The sequence below is a fragment of the Thermobia domestica genome, chromosome 16, assembly GCF_964235325.1.
Source record: "Thermobia domestica chromosome 16, izTheDome1.hap1.1, whole genome shotgun sequence".
Classification (NCBI taxonomy): domain Eukaryota; kingdom Metazoa; phylum Arthropoda; class Insecta; order Zygentoma; family Lepismatidae; genus Thermobia; species Thermobia domestica.
The window spans coordinates 88,168,571-88,191,170 of record NC_137469.1 but is presented as its reverse complement, the minus strand read 5'-3'; the positions used below and the strand labels follow the sequence as shown (position 1 = coordinate 88,191,170).

General features: G+C 31.9%; 1 protein-coding gene across 2 annotated transcripts in view; it reads left to right on the top strand.

Moving 5' to 3' along the window:
- The window catches only part of LOC145673228 (tubulin delta chain-like), a 67,901-nt gene that overhangs the window by 25,736 nt on the left and 19,565 nt on the right, over positions 1 to 22,600 (top strand). Inside the window, exons 2-3 of one of the 2 annotated variants that reach the window (XM_081742722.1) lie at positions 19,237 to 19,297; positions 20,987 to 21,691. In XM_081742722.1, the coding sequence (XP_081598848.1) occupies positions 19,295 to 19,297; positions 20,987 to 21,691 (708 nt within the window). In that variant the 5' untranslated portion in view covers positions 19,237 to 19,294. Of the gene's footprint in view, positions 1 to 1,284; positions 3,024 to 19,236; positions 19,298 to 20,986; positions 21,692 to 22,600 lie in introns of those variants that run through there. The other variant, XM_081742721.1, reaches the window with a different exon arrangement.

The window sequence follows — 22,600 nt, the reverse complement described above, 5'->3', positions numbered from 1 at the left end:
CTTGGAAGAAAAAGCTCGGAGGGACGTAAAACATATGTCTTTTGTTTGCTGTAATTCTACCCATAAACAAAGGTACAAACCTTCGATAAGAGAGGTGAGTTTAAACGTGACTATTTTCATAGTACGGTATCTTCCTAATCAACTCTTACCACTGACTCGTAGGACTCCCAATGGTCGATTGCACAATGACTGTTTAAGACGTAAAACCAAAGTTAACGTTCTCATTGACTTCTGTGTAATAGACTAGGATTCGATTCCCGGCGCGAGCTTATAAGGTTTCGGTCCCACGTTAAACTGTAGATCCACATTTCATATAGCCGCGGTGTTGAAATGGGACTATAAACTCCAAATAAGAAATAACGAGGTGCGTCCAGAAATTATGTTTCCTTAGGGTAGTAAACTTAAAATAGACACAATGATCTTGAAACTTTATTACTGCAGATACATCACATGTGACAATACTTTTCTACATATTCGCTATAGGAATTCAGACACTTACCATACTGTGGGATCAACTTTTGTATTTCGATGTCGAAAACGTCAGTTGCCGGGAAGTGGAACCAGTGTATGACAACTGTCTGTAAGTATTAGTCGCCATCAAAGTGCTTACCGGACAGAAATTTCTTAAACGGCAACAAGACATGTAAATCGCTCAAAGCAAAGGTGGTCAAACACGTTGTCACTTGCCGTATAGCCCAGATCTTGCTCCGTGCAATTTTCATATCTTCTTATACTTCAAGAAATTCCTGTCAGGTAAGCAATTTGATAGTGAGCAATTGAATACAGCAGTTATATACTGCGTTCACTTCCAGGCTGTTGAGTTTTACGACATCAGAATACAAAACGTAATCCCTTGATATGACAACTGTCTGAATTACAGTGGCGAATATGTTAGAAACTAGTGTCGTGTGTGTTGTATCTGTAGCAAAAAAAAAAAAAAAAAAAAAAAGTCACAAGATCAACATGCACTCTTTATATTTGCCGCCCTAGGAAAGCTTAGTTTCTGGCCGCACCTCATATAAGATCTAAAACTCAAGTAAAAAGTTACACATAGTTGCATCAAAACTTCATATATCCAAATCCGTGCTTACAGTACGTATTGAAACCGTAATGCTTAATTTAACATTTATTTATAATAAAGAAGTGTTAATGTTTGTACAATGTCCTTAAATCATGAATACTTTAACTACATTCAATTACTTCCTAAATTTTAACATATGTTTACATTTGTTTTATTGCTTTGAAAATGTACTATAAGGAGACACTTAAAAAATCTTTTTTCAGCTATTCCCTGGTTCAAGATGACAATAATAACTATTCAATTTGGTCAATGTGGAAACCAAGTTGGAAGAGATTTCTTCAAATTGTTGACAGATGATATCAGTTACAGTAATCAAGGAATATCAGACAGTCAAAGTGACTGCTATGTGCAAGACAGTTTGTTCAGATTTTTTGCTCATAATGCTACAGGAAGAAATGGCGAACATGTTCCACGTGCTGTGCTTATTGATACCGAAAACAAAGTTGTGGAAAGTCTGCATAACATACCTTGTGGAAGTGCGTACCAGTATGATCCACGAAATGTTGTCTACTCTAAAGGTGGCGCAGCAAACAACTGGGGATTTGGTTATCAGGTGAAAGCCAAATTGATGCGGGAGGAAATTTTAGGAACTATTAGGAGACTGGTTGAAAAAAGTGATCACGTGACAAGTTTCCTAAACATTTTAAGTATTGCTGGCGGAACCGGTGCAGGTGTTGGAAGTTACGTGATTGAGAAGCTGCATTATGAATATCCAACCAAAGCTATCGTGAATGCTATAGTTCTTCCATATGATTCAGGTGAAATCATAACACAGAATTACAACTCAGTCCTGACACTTGCAAAGTTGTATGACGTTTCTGATACATTTTTCCTATTTGAAAATGATTACTTGAACAGTGTATGCAGTAATTTTCTGAAAATAAAAGCTGTGACAATGGCTGACTTGAATTGCATTATTGCTAAGAAGTTGATGTGTATCCTTCAACCAGTAGAAATAACAAATAACATACCAATAGATGTGACAGATATAGTGAATCATTTGACACCTGATCCCAATTTCAAGTTAGTAAACATCCTGACTGCTCCTCATACAAGTTCAGCAGCACAAAATTTTGAGATCGTATCAAAATGGATGCCATTATTTAATTATTTGAAACGCTTGTTGCGGATTACTTCCAGTTCCGAAGACGTGTGTCATTCGCAATTCAGACCAATACAAACAATATCAAAACATCCAGTATTGCAATATGCGACATGTATGTCAAATTTACTTATTACAAGAGGATCAAATTTAGACAAAGATGCAGACTTTTCATTCTTGGCTGATAGTAAATTATACCCTTCTTTCGTTCCTAAATACTATCGATTCGTAAATTTTCATCAAAGTAGAAAGTTGTTGGGTCACGAGAAATTTGTTGGTTTGGCATCAAATAATCATAATTTGTATCTTCCTTTAGAAAGAATAGTCAAGAAAGGTTGGGGAATGTTTGTAAATAAAGCGTATTTGCATCAGTATAAAAAATATGATGTATCCGAAGAGGAATTCGTGGAATCCTTTGCAGTTGTTGAAAATATCGTTAAAAGTTATAAAGAACTTAAACCTTAGTGAGATTCTAGATTAGGCCTATAAGAATGCACTTGAAGACTTAAAATTACTGAAGTTTAAGTTCTATTTGAAAAAAGATTCAAGGCAAAATTAGCTCTTGTTTTCCACATTACAAGAGAGGGTAATACCTAGACTTTTATTCTTTATGTTATATGAATGATAATACGTATTTCTCTCCTTGTAGCCACACAGCATAAAATGGGTACGCCATCATGAATTAAAAATTTTCAGAACTTTCATTTGAGAATGGTTATGTATAAATGCATTTGATGCGCTAGTTTGTTTCCATTAATTAAACTATCAGTAGTACAAATGATGAATAATGTATTGCATGAATAATGTATTGCATTGTATTTCTTATTAAATAGAAATTACTCCTGCTTAATTTATTAGTCTTCTTCATTATATAAATTTTTGAATATAATTTTTGAATTTATTATTATAAATTCCATTTTTCATGTCAAAAGTCGAAAGCGTGATGATGCATAGTCTTTTCAAGTAGACATAGCGCACCACAACTTTGCACTTGGGTGACGTAATGTCCTTTATGATTTGGCTGCCACGTTACTAAGATTTTACAGGCAAGGAAGTGAACTCCTTAGCGTTACCAACTTAAATAAATATTAGTTATGAATTTGAAATGTTCAGTATCATTCATAATTCGGTTATTGTATATTTCCATCCATGTATATGTAGAGTGTAAAAATAAACACCTAATTTTCAATCTACCGATACATTATACGATACCAGGTCAAAGAACAAATCTCGGCAAGCATCGCAAATATCTTATTTTGAGGGGTGAGTGGGTCACATATCTGTTTTATGCGAATTCTTTTACCATAAGAATAGCAGGAATTGCCAAAATGTACTATGTTTTCTGTTGACCAAGAGATGTGTGGGAGGATTCCTTCTTCTTTAAAAAAAGTCAAAAATTAAAAAGGTGAAAGAATGTTTCCCATTCAATATTGTTTAACGTTGTATTGGTGGTAAATATAATACTGAATCTTATGTGTTCTGTAAAATTATTTTAAAATTTCATGTGTATCTATTAGTTTATTTGTAAATGTCTGGGATGGTGCGAAGATATTTGTATGAATACTTCTTTACTTTTTTAATGCTGTCATGTTCACATATGTGATACATTTAGTTATTTATTTATTTTAAAAATAGATTTCAAATTCTCTTGTACTTTGAAATTAAAACTGTGACTACGGCAGATAAAATATTTTGTTCATACTGAAATGATAATGGTAATGTCCATGATGATAAAAAAAAAAAAAAAAAAAAAAAAGAGGAAGCTGACCTTAATTCATATTGTTTGCGATAGCATCTTTGTAATTACGGAGTACTTTTCCTTCTCTCTCTCTCTCTCTGTTGAGAAGAATGAAATGAACCGTTTATTTCGCCTATTCAAAACCAACGTGGCATCACTAGCCACGAACTTCGAAAGAGAAACTGAACACACGAAATTTTTTGTTCTTTCGACAGCAGGCATATAAAAGACTTACTACTGACAAGTTTGGATAATCGCGGTTGGCAACATTTCTTGCGCATGCGTAGTATTCAAAACGGTCTTCTCTCTTTTTCGTCTGATTCACTCAGAAAGTGACAGTTTCAAAGTGCAAAGTTAGCTTGCTCCATGTCAAATATCTGTATATGCATGATCTTCTTACTAACTAAAAAATAGTACGAGGGTCATTCGGAAAGTAAAGAACGTTTTGCGCTAGCGCGTGCGCGTGTTCCCCCACCCCCGTTGCCGCTGGGTTATTGACCTGGGCATGCTTTAGCCTCAGTCTGGCACCAGCTGCGATCCGCTACGGTCCGTTATTGCTTCGCTGTGCGACTGTAAAATGTGCGATACAATTACTGATCCCGCCAAGTGTGAGGTTCGTAGTGTGATAAGATTTTTGAATGCAAGAAAAGTGCGTCCGATAGAAATTTATAGACAAATCACTGAGGTGTATGGAAATGTAATGAATGAAGCATCAGTTCGTAAGTGGTGCATTATGTTTAATGACGGACAGACGAATGTGCACGATGAGGAACGCTCGGGCCGGCCTTCTGTTGTGACTGACGAACTCAAAGGAAGAATTGAGCGGAAAATTCAAGAGGATAGGCGATTCACTATTGAGGTTGCTGCACGAATTCTTTCCTGAAATTTCAAGAACTTTGTTGTACGAAATTGTCAGTGGTGAACTTGGTTACAAAAAAATTAGTGCAAGGTGGGTGCCTCGACTGTTATCGGAGGAACACAAAACCAAGCGAATGGGAGCCGCATTGACTTTTCTCAGCCGTTACCATAAGGATGGCGATGAACTTTTAAATCGTATTGTTACTTGAGATGAGACGTGGATTTCGCACATCACTCCAGAAACAAAGCGCCAATCCATGGAATGGCACCATTCAAATTCTCCGAAAAAGCCGAAAAAAGCCAAACAAATTTTGAGCACCAGAAAGGTTATAGCTACGGTCTTTTGGGATCGTAAGGGAGTTTTGCTCGTTGACTACATGCAGAGAGGTGAGACCATAAATGCAGCTGCCTACTGTTAGACGTTACGTCGACTTCGCCGCGCGATTCAAAACAAAAGGCGCGGATTGCTGACCAGCGGCGTCATCCTCTTCCACGACAATGCCCGTCCTCACTCCGCGGCATTGACGAGGGACTTGCTTCAGCAGTTTAAGTGGGAAGTTTGGGAGCATCCACCCTATAGTCCAGACTTAGCCCCCAGTGACTTCCACCTATTCCCAAAGTTGAAAGACTTTTTGGGTGGAAGCCACTACGGCAGTGATTATGAACTTAGGGAAGCTGTTAGTGATTGGTTCAACAGTTTGGCGGCAACTGTGTATGCCGAAGGCATAGAAAAACTTGTACCACGGTATGACAAGTGTTTAAATTTACACGGCGACTATGTCGAAAAGTAACTTAAGTATCACATAGTATGTAACACAAATTTCGCCTTTGTATATCAGTGTTTATACAAAAACGTTCTTTACTTTCCGAATGACCCTCGTACTTGATGGCAGTTCATTGAATCCAATGCTACAAGTCATAATTTACAAACCTTGGACGGCTACTGCAGTAGAATGATTTATTTTCAGTGGGATCTACTTTACTAAACTGAATGTAAATGGAAATTAACAACCGTGTAGTCAAATATACAATTATCCATGCACGTAACACTCGTATGATTCCGAGAAAATAACGTTTAGAACCTACACGTGGTTCATCTTCGGGGTTTAGAAGGAATAAGGAAGTAAAAGGGATTGATATTTAAAATCGAAATTTAAAGTCTCGGAAAATCCCGCATAGATCCATTTCACATGTAGGAAATTCCATTCAAATAATTTTGCGGGAGAATTCGTATTCACAATCTCTTATATTCATAGACGCCACCAAGATATTGCGATACTATAGGAGAATGTGAATACAAAATGTTCGAAGAAATTTACTTGGGCAGAATTACCTACACGTGGGATGGATCTATGTATACTTTTCTTTTAATTTCTTTATTACACTTTCTAAAACCCCAAATAAATACCCTGTAGGTTCGAAATATCGTATATTTCAGAAATATGAGAACAGTAAATGCTCATTATGAAAGACCATTCATATGCAATATAATAACTATGTAGTTACTCAGAAACACGCTCTTTCAATGCAGTAGTTCACTATTAGCATGCTCTGTTTAAAAAATGTTAGTGAATTTTGAGTTCGCATGTTCTGTTTAAAGAATGTTAAAAATTTAAGTTCGCATGAACATTTTTTCTATATACTTGTGCGGACATGAGACTGGGCAAAAATTACAAATTGTAGTAATTTTCTTTTGTATACAATGTAATCTATATTGTATTATCAAAGTGAATGTTAAAGAGTAGTATTAGACCACAAAAATGTTTGAAAAGTGTTTGTTTTAATTGTTTAAGATATTCAAGATATTATGTACTTCAGACAGGTTGATATTATGGAACAGTATAGTCAGTTAGACATGTTTATTAACTTCTTTTACTGGGTAACTAAAACTCGCGTATCTTCATTTATATTAATAGTCCATTACAGTTTTGCGTAACTAGTGAGACTTCCAGTCATCATATGTTTGCTGTTACTTCCGTATTCAATGAATTTTTGAGGAAAAAATAATTAGGCTCTTTGATAATAGATAATATAAAGTCACAATATTTTGTGCATGTACCATGAATATATTTTCTCCTACTATATGTACAGTGAATACAATCTTCATACAAGAAAGACAGAAACACATTTTGTAAGGCGATTTCATATACCAAATGAAGCAGAAAACATTCTAATAAGAATGAATAAGCAAACGAAATAAAAAATTCTCACTAGAAAACAGTATCCATAAAGCTTATACCAACCCCAGAATTTCAGTAATTATTAATAATATGAGAATCACTGAGATATCTATCTCAGTATTGTAAGGGAACAACTTTACGAACTGAAAAAATTACTGAATCCCCTAGAAGCTTGTTTAAAGCTAGTGATTTTTAGATTTTTAAGTAATAAGGGTATTTTGAGAAATATTCATAAAATAAAACTGTTTTGATATTGATTAACATTTTGGATACAAACAACATATCGATTCTCTGTAAGTTGCAGTAAAATAGTTCTTTTATCATGGCCTTTAAAACAATATACTCATGATATTACTCAGCACTTTTGCTATTAAAAATTTAGAAGTTGCTTGTTTCCATTACGATTCCAGGAATGGCTGAATATTTTTTGTCTTACAGAAGCGACTTAAAAATAGTGAGATCCGTTTATCAATGATTTTTCATATCTTCATTCATTGTGTGATTATGTGGTGAGTATATGGTATAGTTTGACCCATCTTATTAGAACTTGAACCGCTGCTACATTTGGTACAAGTAATCACTTCTCATTTCATTAATTTGCTTTTAGACAAAGACATAACAAGGACATGTTTCGTTTCTCTTAAAAGCAATATCATGCACCTGGATTTTTATCTTCTTTTTAACTATAGGTGTAACTCTTCAAACAAATCATAATGGACTTATTCTTGCTTTCCCACATGCAAAAGGAACAACAATTATATAGATTTTTCTACAAAACTGATAATTTTGAACATGGTATCATCTCCTATACTTTAAACAAAAAAAGTACATACTGCTATAGCATATCTATTTTGTACTTAACACAATAGATAATAATAACGGAATACAGACCTTCCTATTTAGAAGAACAAACAATACCTCCGTTTGTTTGTTTATTAAAGCAAAATGAACTCAATACATCAATAAGTTTGAATCATCAACTACTTTTAAACAATAATCAAACTAATAAGTCATTGTAAATGTATTAAAATTTTGTAAATATATAGGTTGGTTCAAAGTATTTTTTTCGAAGTAGTCCGATTCACATATTTCATGCCACATACTCGTATCTACTTGAGTGAAACCCGAAATGTACATGATTGTGTTTCGTTTAGTTGGTAAACGTATAAGCAGGGTGGACCATTTATCTTGATACCCCCTTGTAACTTTTAATCTAATTGATGCATAAAGCTGAAACTTCGTACCATGCAACTATCAGCAGGGAAATATTGTTTGGCACACTCTGTGATACCATAAGGTTAACAGTGTTGCTAACCTAACATAGTTATATTTTTTCTAATAGTGCTACTTCAGATTATTATATATATTGAATCTGCGTGTAAAACGAAACTTAGAATACCACACTTGTTATGCAGTGTTGGAAACTAAGGACGTTATAGTATCACAAATATGGAAAATAAATACATTTTGGAGAGTTCTACAACAGAAGTAGAACTACAGTAGTTCTACACAGTAGTAACAGCGAGGTAATGGGCATCCAAAGAACTTCAGTGTCAAATACCATGGTCATCATATAGTGCATTTCGAACAAGTAGAAACAAATTTACAAGGAATTGAAAATTATTTGTTTTCCGAAAAGGATTTTGTTTTTTAAAAAATGCTTAAATAAGTACCGCATCCAATTATGTAAATAGTTTTCAATAGATATAAAGATCACAATGCCATCTACGGCAATTTGACATCGTAAAGCATCTGGAGATATGGAAGAAATCGTAAAATTTGATGTATTGCTTAAAATGACGTATTTGTGGGAACTTTTGAAAGCAACTTTTTGTTTACTTTGCTTCAATAACTTTATAATCATTCTCTATGGTAGGTGTAATTACAAGTTCTCGAAATTAATGCATAATTTTTAAGTAGTGTTGCAATCTTTAATAGTGTGTACTATATCTCCAGAACGGTTTGAGGTATTGAACTGATGTAAACGGCATTATGATCTTCACATCTATTGAAAACCATCTATGCATTTGAGTGAGGTACTTATCCAAACAGTTTTTCGAAATAAAGGTTTTGAAGAATCAAACTTTCTATCCTCGTAACTTTTCTTCCTATTCATTCTTAAGTTCACCATATCATAATCATAGTATCAGATACTAAAGTATTTCTTTGGATATGCATTGCCCTGTCCATCTCACTTGAGTTATTACTGCTGTAGAATTTGTATGTTTGTATGTTTGCGATTTTGTAACGTTCTTAGTTTACAACACTGAATAACAAATGTGATAATTTAAATTTTTATTTAACATGTAAATTTGAAACATGTAATAATCTGACGTAGTGCCATTTGAAAAAATATAACTCTATGTTGGGTTGGCAACATTGTTAACTTGGTGGCATCACAAAATATGCCAAACAGTGTTCCCTTACTGATGTTTGTATTGTACAAAATTTCAGCAGTTTTTTGTTTATTAGCTTGAAAGTTACAAGGACGAATCACGATAAATAGTCCATTCTGTATAGACAGTGTAAGCATTGCAGTAGTTACATGTTCTTAACACATCACACATTTCGAAATAACACAATATAAATATAATTGCTTTCTCTGTTGATGCTTATATCTTCTCAAGTTTCTTATAAGACAATAAGTATGGAATTAATTCTGAATATATGCTTCATTTGTCTAATCTTTATTTATCACAGTCTTGAGTGCAATGAAATAAATTGAAATTGCAAATCATTGTTACAGATTATTATGAGAAACTAAATGATATTTGTGCTAATTTATTTAAAAAAAATTAAAATTTTAAATGTCCTATTTAAAAAAAAAAAACAGTAAAGTTTTTGTTATTAATGTAACACTAGAATGAATTTGATTATCATACTTGGTATGTACGAAATATATAACTATGCGTTTTTGAAAACGTGTAATATGATCATTTATTGCAAATTTTATATAAATTGTAAAAATGAATGTGAATTTTGTTATAAGTAAGAGAAATTTGAAAGAATTCAACGATTTTCTATTTTTGAAATTCTAATATTAAAATTAAATTTGAAAGTACTAGAACGTTTCTTAATGTTTCCGAATTAAAACCAAATATTGTACAAAAATTATATAATTTCAGAGATTCTGTTAGAAGTCAAATTAGTTTAGTTCGTTGGAAAAGACTAAAGTCTTCATTTTCATCAGTATTTTGCTTTGTTGTTTTATCCACTTTGCTGACGTTAAGAAAAAAAGAAAAAGAAAAAGAAAAATCTTGTCACTGGAGCTATTAAAGTTAATCAAATTGTGCAACTTCAGATAATATAATAACATGTTCATAATATAATAACGATCATTATACTTAACAGAAATTCTAATTTCTAAAAAAATCTCTTACATTTTTAAGCTTTCGGCTCTCTCCTGGAGCTTTATTCACGGAAGATAAAAGTAGGAGAAAATTTTTGAAATATTCAAGAAAATAAAAGATACAGGGACAGCATTTATTTAAAATAATTAGGTTATATTTAATATCTTAGTAAACTTTTCATAGTTTAGTAAAAATCTTTTTACTTACTTGAAATATTAATTTATGAAAATATCTTACATTCTCAAGCTTCGGGTCACTACTGGAGTCTTGTTCACACAGGATAAAAATATGAGAGAAAGTAATAAATGCATTAAGAAAATAAAAGATACAGAGACACCATATATTCAAAATTATTAAGTCATACTGTATTTCATAGTTTCGTGAACTTTACATAGTTTAGTAACAATCATTTTACTTAGTTGAAATTGTAATTTCTGAAAATATCTTACATTTTAAACCTTTCGGAACACCCCTGGTGCCTTGTTTATGGAAGTTTAGTAAATTTTAAATATATACTTATCATTTGGTCTTATATGTCGTGTGAAAGGCAGCTATCGGCAAGGTATTTTTTTGCACTATTCTACTTTTTGTCCTAGCTTCCATTTCTTTTCGTTTCCTTGATGGTTTTATTACTTTCTCTCCTATTTTTATGTTCCATTAACAAAGTTCGAGAGGAGAGCCGGAAGTTTGAAAATTCAAGATACTGTGATAGGTTTGTAGTTCTCTATGATTGACAGGACTTTCATGCACAGCTGACATCTATTATCTGTCAAACTAATATGATTATGATTCTATTTTCTATTCTCATCGACTAGAGAGGTAAATAAAACGATAGAGCTGTAAACAGCAATGGTAAAAGAAACAAGGAAACGCATTTTTATGAGACAACAAACCTAATATTACGCAAGGCAAATATGAGCACCAATAGACTTGCCCTAAGACATATTGCAACAGTACTGCAGAAATTTTACTTGATTCAAGATCTCTTATTCAAGATCCATTAGGTTGTTCGAGATGATACCTACCTGGAGAAAGTTCACATTATCACTGAAAACAGTTCTATATCCACTAAGCTAACATTCAATGAGAACACTGTCACTTTACTTGAGTCCAAATTTTGATAAAATTGTTCACATTTAATAGTCCTTGATAACAATGAGTAGTTAGCACTCGAAACTCGTGGTTTTCGTACTTGATTAGATTTAATTCATTTTAGCATTCATGCTTAGTTCTTAGAAAATTTACCATACACTTTGCAGAAATACGGCAGTCCACAGAACCAAATTCGAGTTCTCAGTTCACCAACTGAAAGATGTCAATTTCCTATCGCTTTAACTACGATTTGATATCGATTGATTTCCAATTGAAGTCCAACCCTGGTCGTGGCCTCAGTTCTTCTTCTTTGAATCTTCTATCGAAGTAGAATATATTCGGAACTCTATCCCTTAGCCGGTGTTCGTGACATAATAGTTGACTTAGCCGGTGTTCGTGACATAATAGTTGACTTAGAAAAGCATGTATTGCCTCCCAAAACATATCAGGTTTATTGAAAAAAGAGCTTACTTTATCGTTCATTTTCTTGAAGTAGAATCTAGAACGGGAGATGATGAAATTATGTGTTACCAGATGAGTAATTACGGCATAATATTAAACTTGTATTATTGTCTCTCTTTTGTTTTCTTAAGAAAAGATGAATGAGAAAAATAGCAAGTACACAATAATTGAATATATTCGTCCTCTTGTAGCGAGGTTGATTTTAGGTCAATAAAACGATTATTCCTTTTCATTTTCTTATTTTGTACAAGTACTGTTCTACTCAGGTCAATATTTTCAAGAAATCAAAATTTCAAGTAAGTACAATATGTAAATAATAAGAAGTAGATATCAACGAAAACACTTTTTCTTGATGTTAACAACATGTTGTTTGAATAATTTAATTAGTTTTAACAGCTCCAATGAGTAAAACTTTAATATTTTTCCGGAATCACAGAGAAACGAATATAAAACAGAGATGAAAATCCTGTAAGATAAACTGAGTTTGGAAGTGAAAAAAGAAATGCAGTTTTGAATTTCATTTGTGTGTCTGAACAAATTAAATACTACGCAGTTCTAATTGATATATTTAATTACACAAAAACGGGTTGTTCTTACACAAACTATATTTGACTGCCTCCGCAAGTAAAAGAGTTTAAAATAATTTTATGCTTTTTTATAGAGCAATAGGCAAATATAATCATAAAACATTCTCAACGCCTTAAATATAAATCGACATCTTATAATACGTGATTTATTTTTTTATCTGTCTAGACATGTGAAACAACAATTCCCTCTAAAAATGGACATACACTAGCAATAATATTGTATAAATGCAACGTAATATTAGAACACATCTATACATTTATTGTGATTTTCAAACATAAAAATATAAGAGTATGTCCTGAAAGAAAATAAACAAAATAGATGGTTTATTTCATGTGAAAGTAAATAAGTTTATTATCGTCGTCATAAAGAATATCATATTATTGCACAAATCATCTTAAGAATAATATTGCAATTGATTTAAAATAATTACAAAATAAATAATCAATAACAATACAGAAGAATATAGGAGCAGAAGGTAAATATATGTATTTAAAAATAGTATTGAACTACGAAATATTTAATAAATTTTAACATGTACTGTCTCTGTATTTTAGGTGAGAAAGTAAAAATGAAAATAAAATATAAATTCATGGTGCTATGCCTTAGTTGGTATACTCACTTGGACAATCACAAATTAGTAATACCCTACTAAAGAAATTCTTCCAAATATTGGCCTTGTACAGTGGTGGATGGGCTGAATGTTGATATTTGTAAGTAGCGTCTGCAGTGGATTTTCGATATGCTTTTGTTATAAATTTCTTATGCGATCGGTAGAGAGAAAACGTTTTGGTTAATGTGATATGTGCAAAACGTTAAAAAAAAAAAAAAAAAAAAAATGCGTATATGCTTCAGGAAGTATCAAAATTTTTGTTTCAGAGCCAGAAATTACGTTTATATTATCGCGAATTTTTGCAAAATTCGGCATTACTTGCGATAAATGCGAATAAAAGCAAAAACGTGGAATTCTTGTTAATTATTGCTAATAATAACTAAAAAGCGCATTTCCAATGTTATTTAACTTGAAAAACGTTGCATTTACGAAAAAGCTCTGTGAGTTATTTGATCCAGAAACTGTTTCACTTCATAAAGATGTAGGCATTAACAAAACTGAACTGTTGTTTAAATCCTTGACTGTTTTTTGTGGTGAAAATGTTCATGATCTTTGGTTGCTTACCATGAATTTAAAACTAAGATTATTGAACTTCTCAACAGTGAGGATAAGGAAGTTGACACTGTATCATTGTTAAACAGTTTAAAAGTTAACCACAGGTCTTTTGCTGTCAGCTCATTACGTTCAATGTGGTTGCCAGTCTCGAGTGTTAATGCCGAGAGATTCTTTTTCAAGTATAATATGATTATTACTGGCAGGAAAACAAACTTAAAAGAAGATTGGTAATGTCTTGCTGCGTGTTATCCTTTAACTAAGGATGACGTTAGAGGAAGCGTTTAATTTTTTGCATTCATTTCTATTTTTCAGTGAATACATTAGTTAGAATATGCACCGAATCAAGGTTTATCCTCATTTTTGTGTTAAATATGCATCTTACTTCCAAAAAATATACTGTTTATAAGTTGCATAATTTTTTTAAGGAAATTTGTGTTATATTAAAAAAAATAAATGCGACATAAATGTGAAAATTGTGATAATTAAAGCTACAAAATATCAAAATTGTTGCGAAAAAGTTTCGTCTCTAGCGATCGCGTAGTCAGTAAATCTAAAAAAAAGGAAGACAGTTATCAGATTCACGCCAAAGAGTAAACTTAAATCTAGGATGCTGATTATTGAGCCGTTCAAATATTTATGAAAGAGTTATTTTCATCACGCACAAGTAATAAATCGTCATCGACATAACGGTAAAATCTAATATACTTAAATGTATCCTGTTGTAAAACAGACGTTTCTATCTGATTTGAAACAACATTTGACAGTATCGGAGATAATGTATTACCCATGGCCAGACTGTCATTCTGGGAAAAGTAATGATTTTCAAATTGAAATACATTGGTTGTTAAACAGACTTCAAGCAGTTGTAATGAGTTTCATAGGCAAATGCACCATTTTGTAATAATCGAGATCGTGTCTATTGATGGTAAGTTTCAACGGTATGAACGGTTACATATCGACAACATCTATGGATGCAAGCAAAATAGCATTAGCATTACAAATGACAACTTTTGTTTAAAGTTGTTTGACGTCACGCCTATTTTTTACAACGTATTTGAAACCACTGTTGTAATCATTAAGTTTTTGTATAGGCACTTGGATACTAAGTAAGTAGCCACCTAACTTATTATCAGATAAGATCATTTTTGGCTGTGAATCTGATAACTGTCTTCCATTTTTAGATTTACTGACTACCCGATCGTATAAGAAATTTATAACAAGTGCATCTCGAAAATTCACTGGAGACGCTACTTACATACATCAACAATCAGCCCCTCTACCACTGTACAAGGCCAATATTTGGAAAAATTTTTTTCGTATTGTATTACTAAGTTGTGATTATCCAAGTGATCTCAATGATGAAATACAGTTTTTATATCAAATAGGACCAAAAAAAAAAAAAAAAAAAAAAAAAAAAACCGGTTTAAGTTACGTAATTTCCAAAATTATTTAATCAAACAAGTGGATCACTGCAAGTTCTTCAAAGAGCTATTCCCAAAGAAGTAAAAACTTGGATAGAAGTTCCTTACTTTGCAAAATCATCGACAAGAATTCAACGTAATCTTGTAAAGCATATCTGCTTTCAGTATCCCCTCCCCCCAAATTTAGAAAAGCATCCCACCAGCTTTAGAAGTTACTTCGTTGATCCTCTAAATAAGTCAAGTATTTATCGTGCTCAGTGTGAATGTGATTCTTAATATATAGATGAAACCAAGCGCAATATTAACACCTGAATTAAAGAACACATTAGACAATCAAAAAAGTCATGAGAAGTGGGTATGTCGGGATTGTCACTTCACCTACATATACATAATATAAAATAGGTTAATGTAAAGGATTCAGAAAAAAACAAGAAAGCAACGAGAGATTAAAGGGTCATTCTTTATTTACAAACGTAAACCGAACTTAACTCTGGATTCTGGTAACATTGATAAAGTCTGGCTAACTACCTTTGATGTGTATTTTAATTCTGGTAACAGTGATGAAACATAGACACTACGCTTCTTTCAAACTCAACTCTTTCACTGTGCTCTGATCGTTTTTTTTAGTACCCATTTTTTACGTTACGTTCATTTGGTGGTATATATTCCTGTTCCCATGCCATATTTTCCTGATCCGTTTTTATTTTTTGTTACTTTACCACTAAAGACGGAACTAGTTTGTTGTTCTGATACATCTGGAGAATATTTAGCTTTCACACGGGAAGATATATTGGTAAGTAACCAATTTTTTGTTAATTTGAATCCCCATCTCATACGGATTTTTTTTAAAAAGAAGATAACATTGTTTCTTGAAAAATTTTATTTGGAGCTAAGAATGAATTAGAAAGGTTTGTCTTTGAAAATGTCTTTATTTTCTTAAAAAATCCAAAGGTTAACATAAATGGGAGAAAGCAGTTAAAAAGTACATACAACATTGACACCAAAGCAAAAACATCAGCATGAGTTGGCAACCTTCACTACATGAACGAAAGAATAGACAAATTGAACCTGTCATTCTACAGTATGTGTGCCACCATTCGATGGGTGTCTAGCAGCTAAGACAGAGTATTTTGCGCACTGTTCTACCCCGGTAACTCCTTTCGTTTTTAATTTTTCCCGGTGTTTTTATTGGTTTTCCCCCTCTTTTTTCCTCCGTGAACAAGACTGTAGGCAAGGGCCGAAAACTAGAAATTATATTTTCAGACATCACAACTTCACGTAAGTAAAATGATTATAATTTTCCATTTTTGATTATTATTATCGTTATTTCCAGTGCTCTCCTTAAAAATCTTTTATATTCATCTGTGGCTTTGTTAATGACTTTAATTCTAACAATATTAAATTCAGATAAAATATCAAAAGTCTTACTTACTGAACACTAGATATAATTTAAATTAATCTAAGTGAGGGAAACGGTTTAAAATTAGAGAAGGGAAAGTTATTTACAGGTTACACAATTATTATGTATACATTCTCACTACAATATAATACGTCATTTAGAAAGTACACATAAAATAAACAATAAAATCAATATTAATATGCCGGGTTACTACGATCGGATCGTAAAAAAAATAAAGTTGTTTATCAAATACACCATTACAACACAAACGTTTTAGACAATACAACATGATTACATCGACGAATGCTTGAAAGATCTGACATGCGTTTAATAGCTAAGACGCAAAATAATAAAAATAAAAATAAAAAAATAAAAAATAAATAAAATAAATAATAACATTTCTGAGTGAGTGAGCTATTTTGATCCGATCTTGCTTTCTGTCGGTTAATATGTCCAAAGTTTCAACAATAGGAATAATAACACTTTCCTTTTTTAATAATAAGTGAAGAGCACCGACATAAGAGCATATTTTCAATAGACATAAAATTTTGCATAAATTTAAAAGTGTTACAGATAAGAATATATTTGAATCATTCTATATGATAAAAAAATTACTCAAAAGTCAAAGTGATCTGTTCAAATTATATAGTTTCATAATAAACAGCTTTATAAAATGCAATAAGAATGTACGCACAAATAAAAATACTTGAAAATAATCCATTCCAGCATTTGAGATACGACGATTATGGCACTTCTATTGACAAGAGTACTATTTTATCATCTTTCTTTCTGTTTCATAACTTGCTTGATTTTAACTCAAAAAGTACTGTGAAGTTGCACGATCAAAATATGTACGATTATTGAATTATCGAAATTTAAGTATTTCAAAGTATTATTTTTAAAATTTAAAATTTTTCCCCTTTTGTGACGGTAATGCTACAAGGGTGAAATTTTGCTCATACTTCAAATACAAACTTTTGTTATGATGTAGGTTTAATATTTAGATTTTTTAATTCTAATTAACAACAAACTGGAATAATACTATACTTTCATTACCTCAGTTTATATAATTGTTACCATTGTTTTTTTTTTTTTTTTTTTTTTTTTTTTTTTTTTTTTTTAATGAACAAACTAGTAACATTTAAAATATTTTATATTTTTGGTCTAAGTGTTTCTCTACATATTTTTGTGAAGGGAATACTTAACATCTTAACCTCTTATAAATAACGTAAAGGTAGATTTGGAGGAAGAACTAAATAGTTTAATTTGCTATTTAATATTTTCTGGTATAGTTAATCAGTAATTATTTGATTATTCGGTAATGAAATGTTGAAATATTCCATGTTACAACTATTATAAACAATTATGCTTCCAAAATAATATGGGCAAAAATAGTAAACATTATAGAAAATATAACTTAATGCTTGTATGGTCATATGATTGACACTTTCACTGTCGCGTTTACTACCAGTGAATTCGCCAAACTTGTATGTGAGAGCCGCATGTACCACTCGTAGTGTACACCTATTATTCTTCTGAGCTGCATGATCTGTCAGCCAGTGCACATGAATTCAATAAAGTTGAGGGTAGATCCTAGTAAGAATGGCCTTTCCATGAAACATTCATGCTGCTTGGGGGAAAAATATGATTATTGCTACGCTGAAAATGAGTTGTACTATTGATGTTGGCCTGATGGCATCACTCAATATAAACTGGTTCGACAGTAAGAGTACTAAATAAGAATCAACATTTAGATTTATTTATTTATTCTTCGAACATGCAAACTACTTTGATGCACTTTCAAAGCAAATGTATTTAAACATCCTATTAATCCGTAACTTACTCTATAATTTTTCAAGTAACAAGATGTTTCTTAAGATAGAGTTTCGATTGATCAAGAAATAAGAGAAATATCTTATGTAGATTAAAAAATCTGTATATACGGAAAACTTTTTACTAATATTCTATTATATAAATTGAAAGTAAATTCATAATTTGACTTCCAGCTGGACCTCGAATTCAACATCCTTATTTGTTAGAGTAAGTATTAGTAGTAGAAGGAAGCTTATGGAATATGTTAATATATTATCTTGACTATTAAATTAAAATAGTCTTTTGTACTTTCTGCACTGAGGGAATTAGTTACTAGAATCTGAATATGAGTAAGAAACAATTATTCAGATTTACTTTGCAAATTTTTATTATTCAGTGCTTACTATTCTCCTAGAAGATATTGAGAATAGAATGAAATGTTCTATTTGTTCACAATATGAGAGAAAAATGTTTCTTAATTGGAAAGCTAATTTTTTTTTTTTTTTTTTTTTTTTTTTTAATGTAAGCAAAAGGCTAATAGTTAGCGTAAGAAACAAACCACTCCTCTAGGAAGTACTTTCGGAGAACATTATCTCCATCTTCAGCCTGGACACAATTTGAAAAGGATTTAAAACATGAGGAGATATGTGGATGGGCAAAAATGGTTTAAAAGAATTTAAAATACGCAATGCATAAATCTTCTTGTCTGACATAATATTAATATTTTTTTATTTCTGACAAGAAGATTTATGCTTCGCGCGTATTTCAAATCCTTTTAAACCATTTTTGCCCATCCACATTTTCTCCTCATGTTTTAAATCCTTTTCAAATTGTGTCCAGGCTGAAGATGGAGATAATGTTCTCCGAAAGTACTTCCTAGAGGAATGGTTTGTTTTCCGTGGTGAGTATTAGCCTTTTGCTTACAGTTTTTCTGAATATTATCACCGCTCGTATTACAGTGATAACTAATTTTTTTTCTTATTTCCAGGTATTAAACACAAACTTCCTTTATACATATCTACACAAAAAGAGCTATTTCATTCGAGATGGTAAGTTTCAATAATGATAAATTCATATGTAAGTTGCTTTTTTTAAAACTAAATACTTAAAATATATGCTTACAATTCAACTCCTGACTTCCACTTGGAATATAAGATGATGATTTATCAAAATCTTTATTGACCACACTGAAACTTACATTAGAATCGTAACTTACAGCATCAATATGCAAACTATGCAAACATTTAATAATACTTTTAAATTAAGAAAATTCATATTTTAAGAGCCTTTCCTGTTAAAAATTCCCCAAAATTATTTCATACAATAATCACAGGAGTCACAAGTATTTAATTTGTCTGCTCAGTGTAAACTAATCAATTATACAGTGTTTACAAGAAATGTACGTATATTCCTTCTTATTTACTAATAAAAAATCTGTACTGATATTTCAGCATGCTTTTATCTCTGATTCTATCTAGAGATTAAGTGTCTTTATTATGAAGATCCTATCAAATAATTAAAAAGGTTTTAAACTAAACAAATCTCGTTTACTTCTGACAAAATTTTATCTCGCAAAGTATGCATTTCTGCTTCGTTTCAGAAATAAAATTTATGTATGTGACTATAGTAGATTATAATAATTATGAATAGATGATTATTTATATACTTGTAATATTAATGTTTGTAAGTACAGTGTGAAAGTAGTGCTATATGCTACATAGCCACATTTAAAAGATTGGGTTATTGTTGAAGAAAACTTCAAACATATAATTCACTGAAAAAAAAAAGACGTAGCTAAAGAAGAATTTCCATTCCTTAATTATAAAATTGTGGAAATGAAATAGACTTCTTTTCTCTGTACCAAAAACTTGAAGATTATTTACTGTATTTACTTACTGAAGCCTTAGGATAGATATTGAATATCTAGAGAAGAAAGAAACATATCTTAGCCCGAAAATAACAATATCATAACAGACAGTTTCAAGGCTTCATTGGCCTCTTCCTCCATGCTACCAACTAAGGCATGGTGATGGGTTCTTTCCCTCCGTTGAAACCCATGCTTAAATAGAAGACCTTTGCAGTGAGAAAATAAGTAATTTCAATCCAACTTTCAAAATATGTTGATGAAAGAAGTAAAAATTGCATCACATGAAAAGGCAAGGAAAGACAAGGAATATAGCAAAACAAGATACACTGAAAAAAGGAGCAGTGCAGCCTTGAAACAGTCTGTTATGGTTCTATTATTTTCAGGATGCCAAGTAAGAAATGTTTCTCTCCTCTAAATATTTAGTGTAGTTTATAATTAAGTGCATACCATGAGACAATGTATATGCATTTCCAAAATAACAAAGCAATAGCAATGTGTATATGTTTACTACTTAGTAGAAGAAACTTCTTTCTATATTGTCATTTAATTAGCATAAATTCACTTTTATTTATAAAAAGTAATGAGTTGAGTTGAGTTGATTATCAGTTTAACGTCCCTTGCAGCAGCGAGGCTATATGAGACGGGACCTACTGATTAACGTGGGATCCGAACCACATAAGCTCCAGCCGGAAATCGAACCCGGGTCTTCCACGCCAAAGGCGCATATGCTAAACCGCTTAACCACGAAGGAGCCCTATAAAAAGTAACGTCAGTATGTATATAACTATTTTTACAAATATATTTATTAAGCGGGACCGAAGTTAAAAGATCTTGCTCTATAACTGAAAAGTGTTTTTGCCATTTTGTTCAGGGTAAGATGATCAAAACTCGACGTACAGATGGCTTGTACCAAGTCAGAATGAAGAGGATTCCCAAGTCGGATTGGAGCGATTATGAGAAAAGGGTTCTCCTGTATGCTTTGAAGCGGTATGGTTATCGTGATATAAACAAATTATCAGAGACTATACCTACCAAAACAAAAGAACAAATTAGGGTTTTCATTGATATGAGAATGAAATCTGCACGTAATAATGTTTATGCGAGCTACATGCAAAGGCAAAGGCGCAGGCATAGGAATACAGTTTTGTCTAGTGGGAGTAGCTTTAAGCGACATCAGGACCACTATGTAGCACCAATTGATTCATGGCTTCTGAAAATGGAACGCGCTCGAAAGACAGCGAATATTACAGAATCCTCTGATATGTCAGGACTCCTTGCCAAAACTATGTTGTTAATTTCAAGACTGGAAAAACATCCTAATCCGGAAAGTTGTGGAGGAGTGAATTACAAGGAGTTGTACGAATTTTTATATTTTCTCTTATGTGGAGAGCCGGCGAAGCGATTGTCCAAACTGACTTCCAAAATGTTGCTGGAAGATATATCACGATTAGCTGATCTTGCACATTTTACGCGAGTAAGGAAAGAATCAGAGCTTTTGGATAAATGCCAGAGGATTTATTATCTTAAGAAGGGAGAGGTTAGGTGTTATGGCAGAAAGAAAGAAACAGAGGAAGAGGTGAGTACAAATAAGTCCATTATCAGTAGTAATTTGTTAATCGTTTCTAGACATTAATTCAATGATGAGAAAATTGAACGCATAATAGATTAGTCAAAATTTCAAATAAAGACACCTTACGGCATTTAAGTGGAATTTAAAGCAACCTATGCAACTTGAAGGAGTTGAGTGTTCTGAAGAAAAAGAAAAAAAAAATCATGATTGCCAAATTTTCTAATGCGTGGTTTTGAAACTATCAGTGGTGCCAACTACTGCTATATTACCAGATCTTGAACATGACAAATTGTCTTATGAAATGATATAAATTCCTCACCTGTTAATTATATTAAAACATAATATTTTATTATATAGTACAATAACTTTGCTTGGCAGTGTTGTAAACTGAAAACAAGAACTATTTTTTATATATATGTCCTCAGTATTTTAATATAAAATTGGGTATCATCCATTAATTTAGTACAAAAATGTAGAATGATTTCTTCTTAAAGCACACGAAATTTAAGTAATAACGTATAACGTAATAATGGATTGTACCATACAAATTTATACACTAAACGCTGTTGAACTCTTTTTAGCTTTAAATAAGATTACTTATGATTTATGTGAATTTTTGTAATAGTGGTTGCAGAAGAGAACCATATTTAAAAGTAATCTTAAAACGCAGAACATAAAGTGAATTGAATACATAATTAGATAAGCTTACAATTTCTATACCCTTACTAATAAGTTTTTGTCACATTTTGAAAATTGTAAAAATGTAAAAGGTGACACGTTTTGATAAATAGAATAATGAAACCGAAAATATAATGAATAGAAGGATTAAAACCACACAGCTCACACTTAACTATGAACTTTGTTGTTACAGTTAATAGTAGCACGTCCACATTTACAGTTACTAGTACATACATT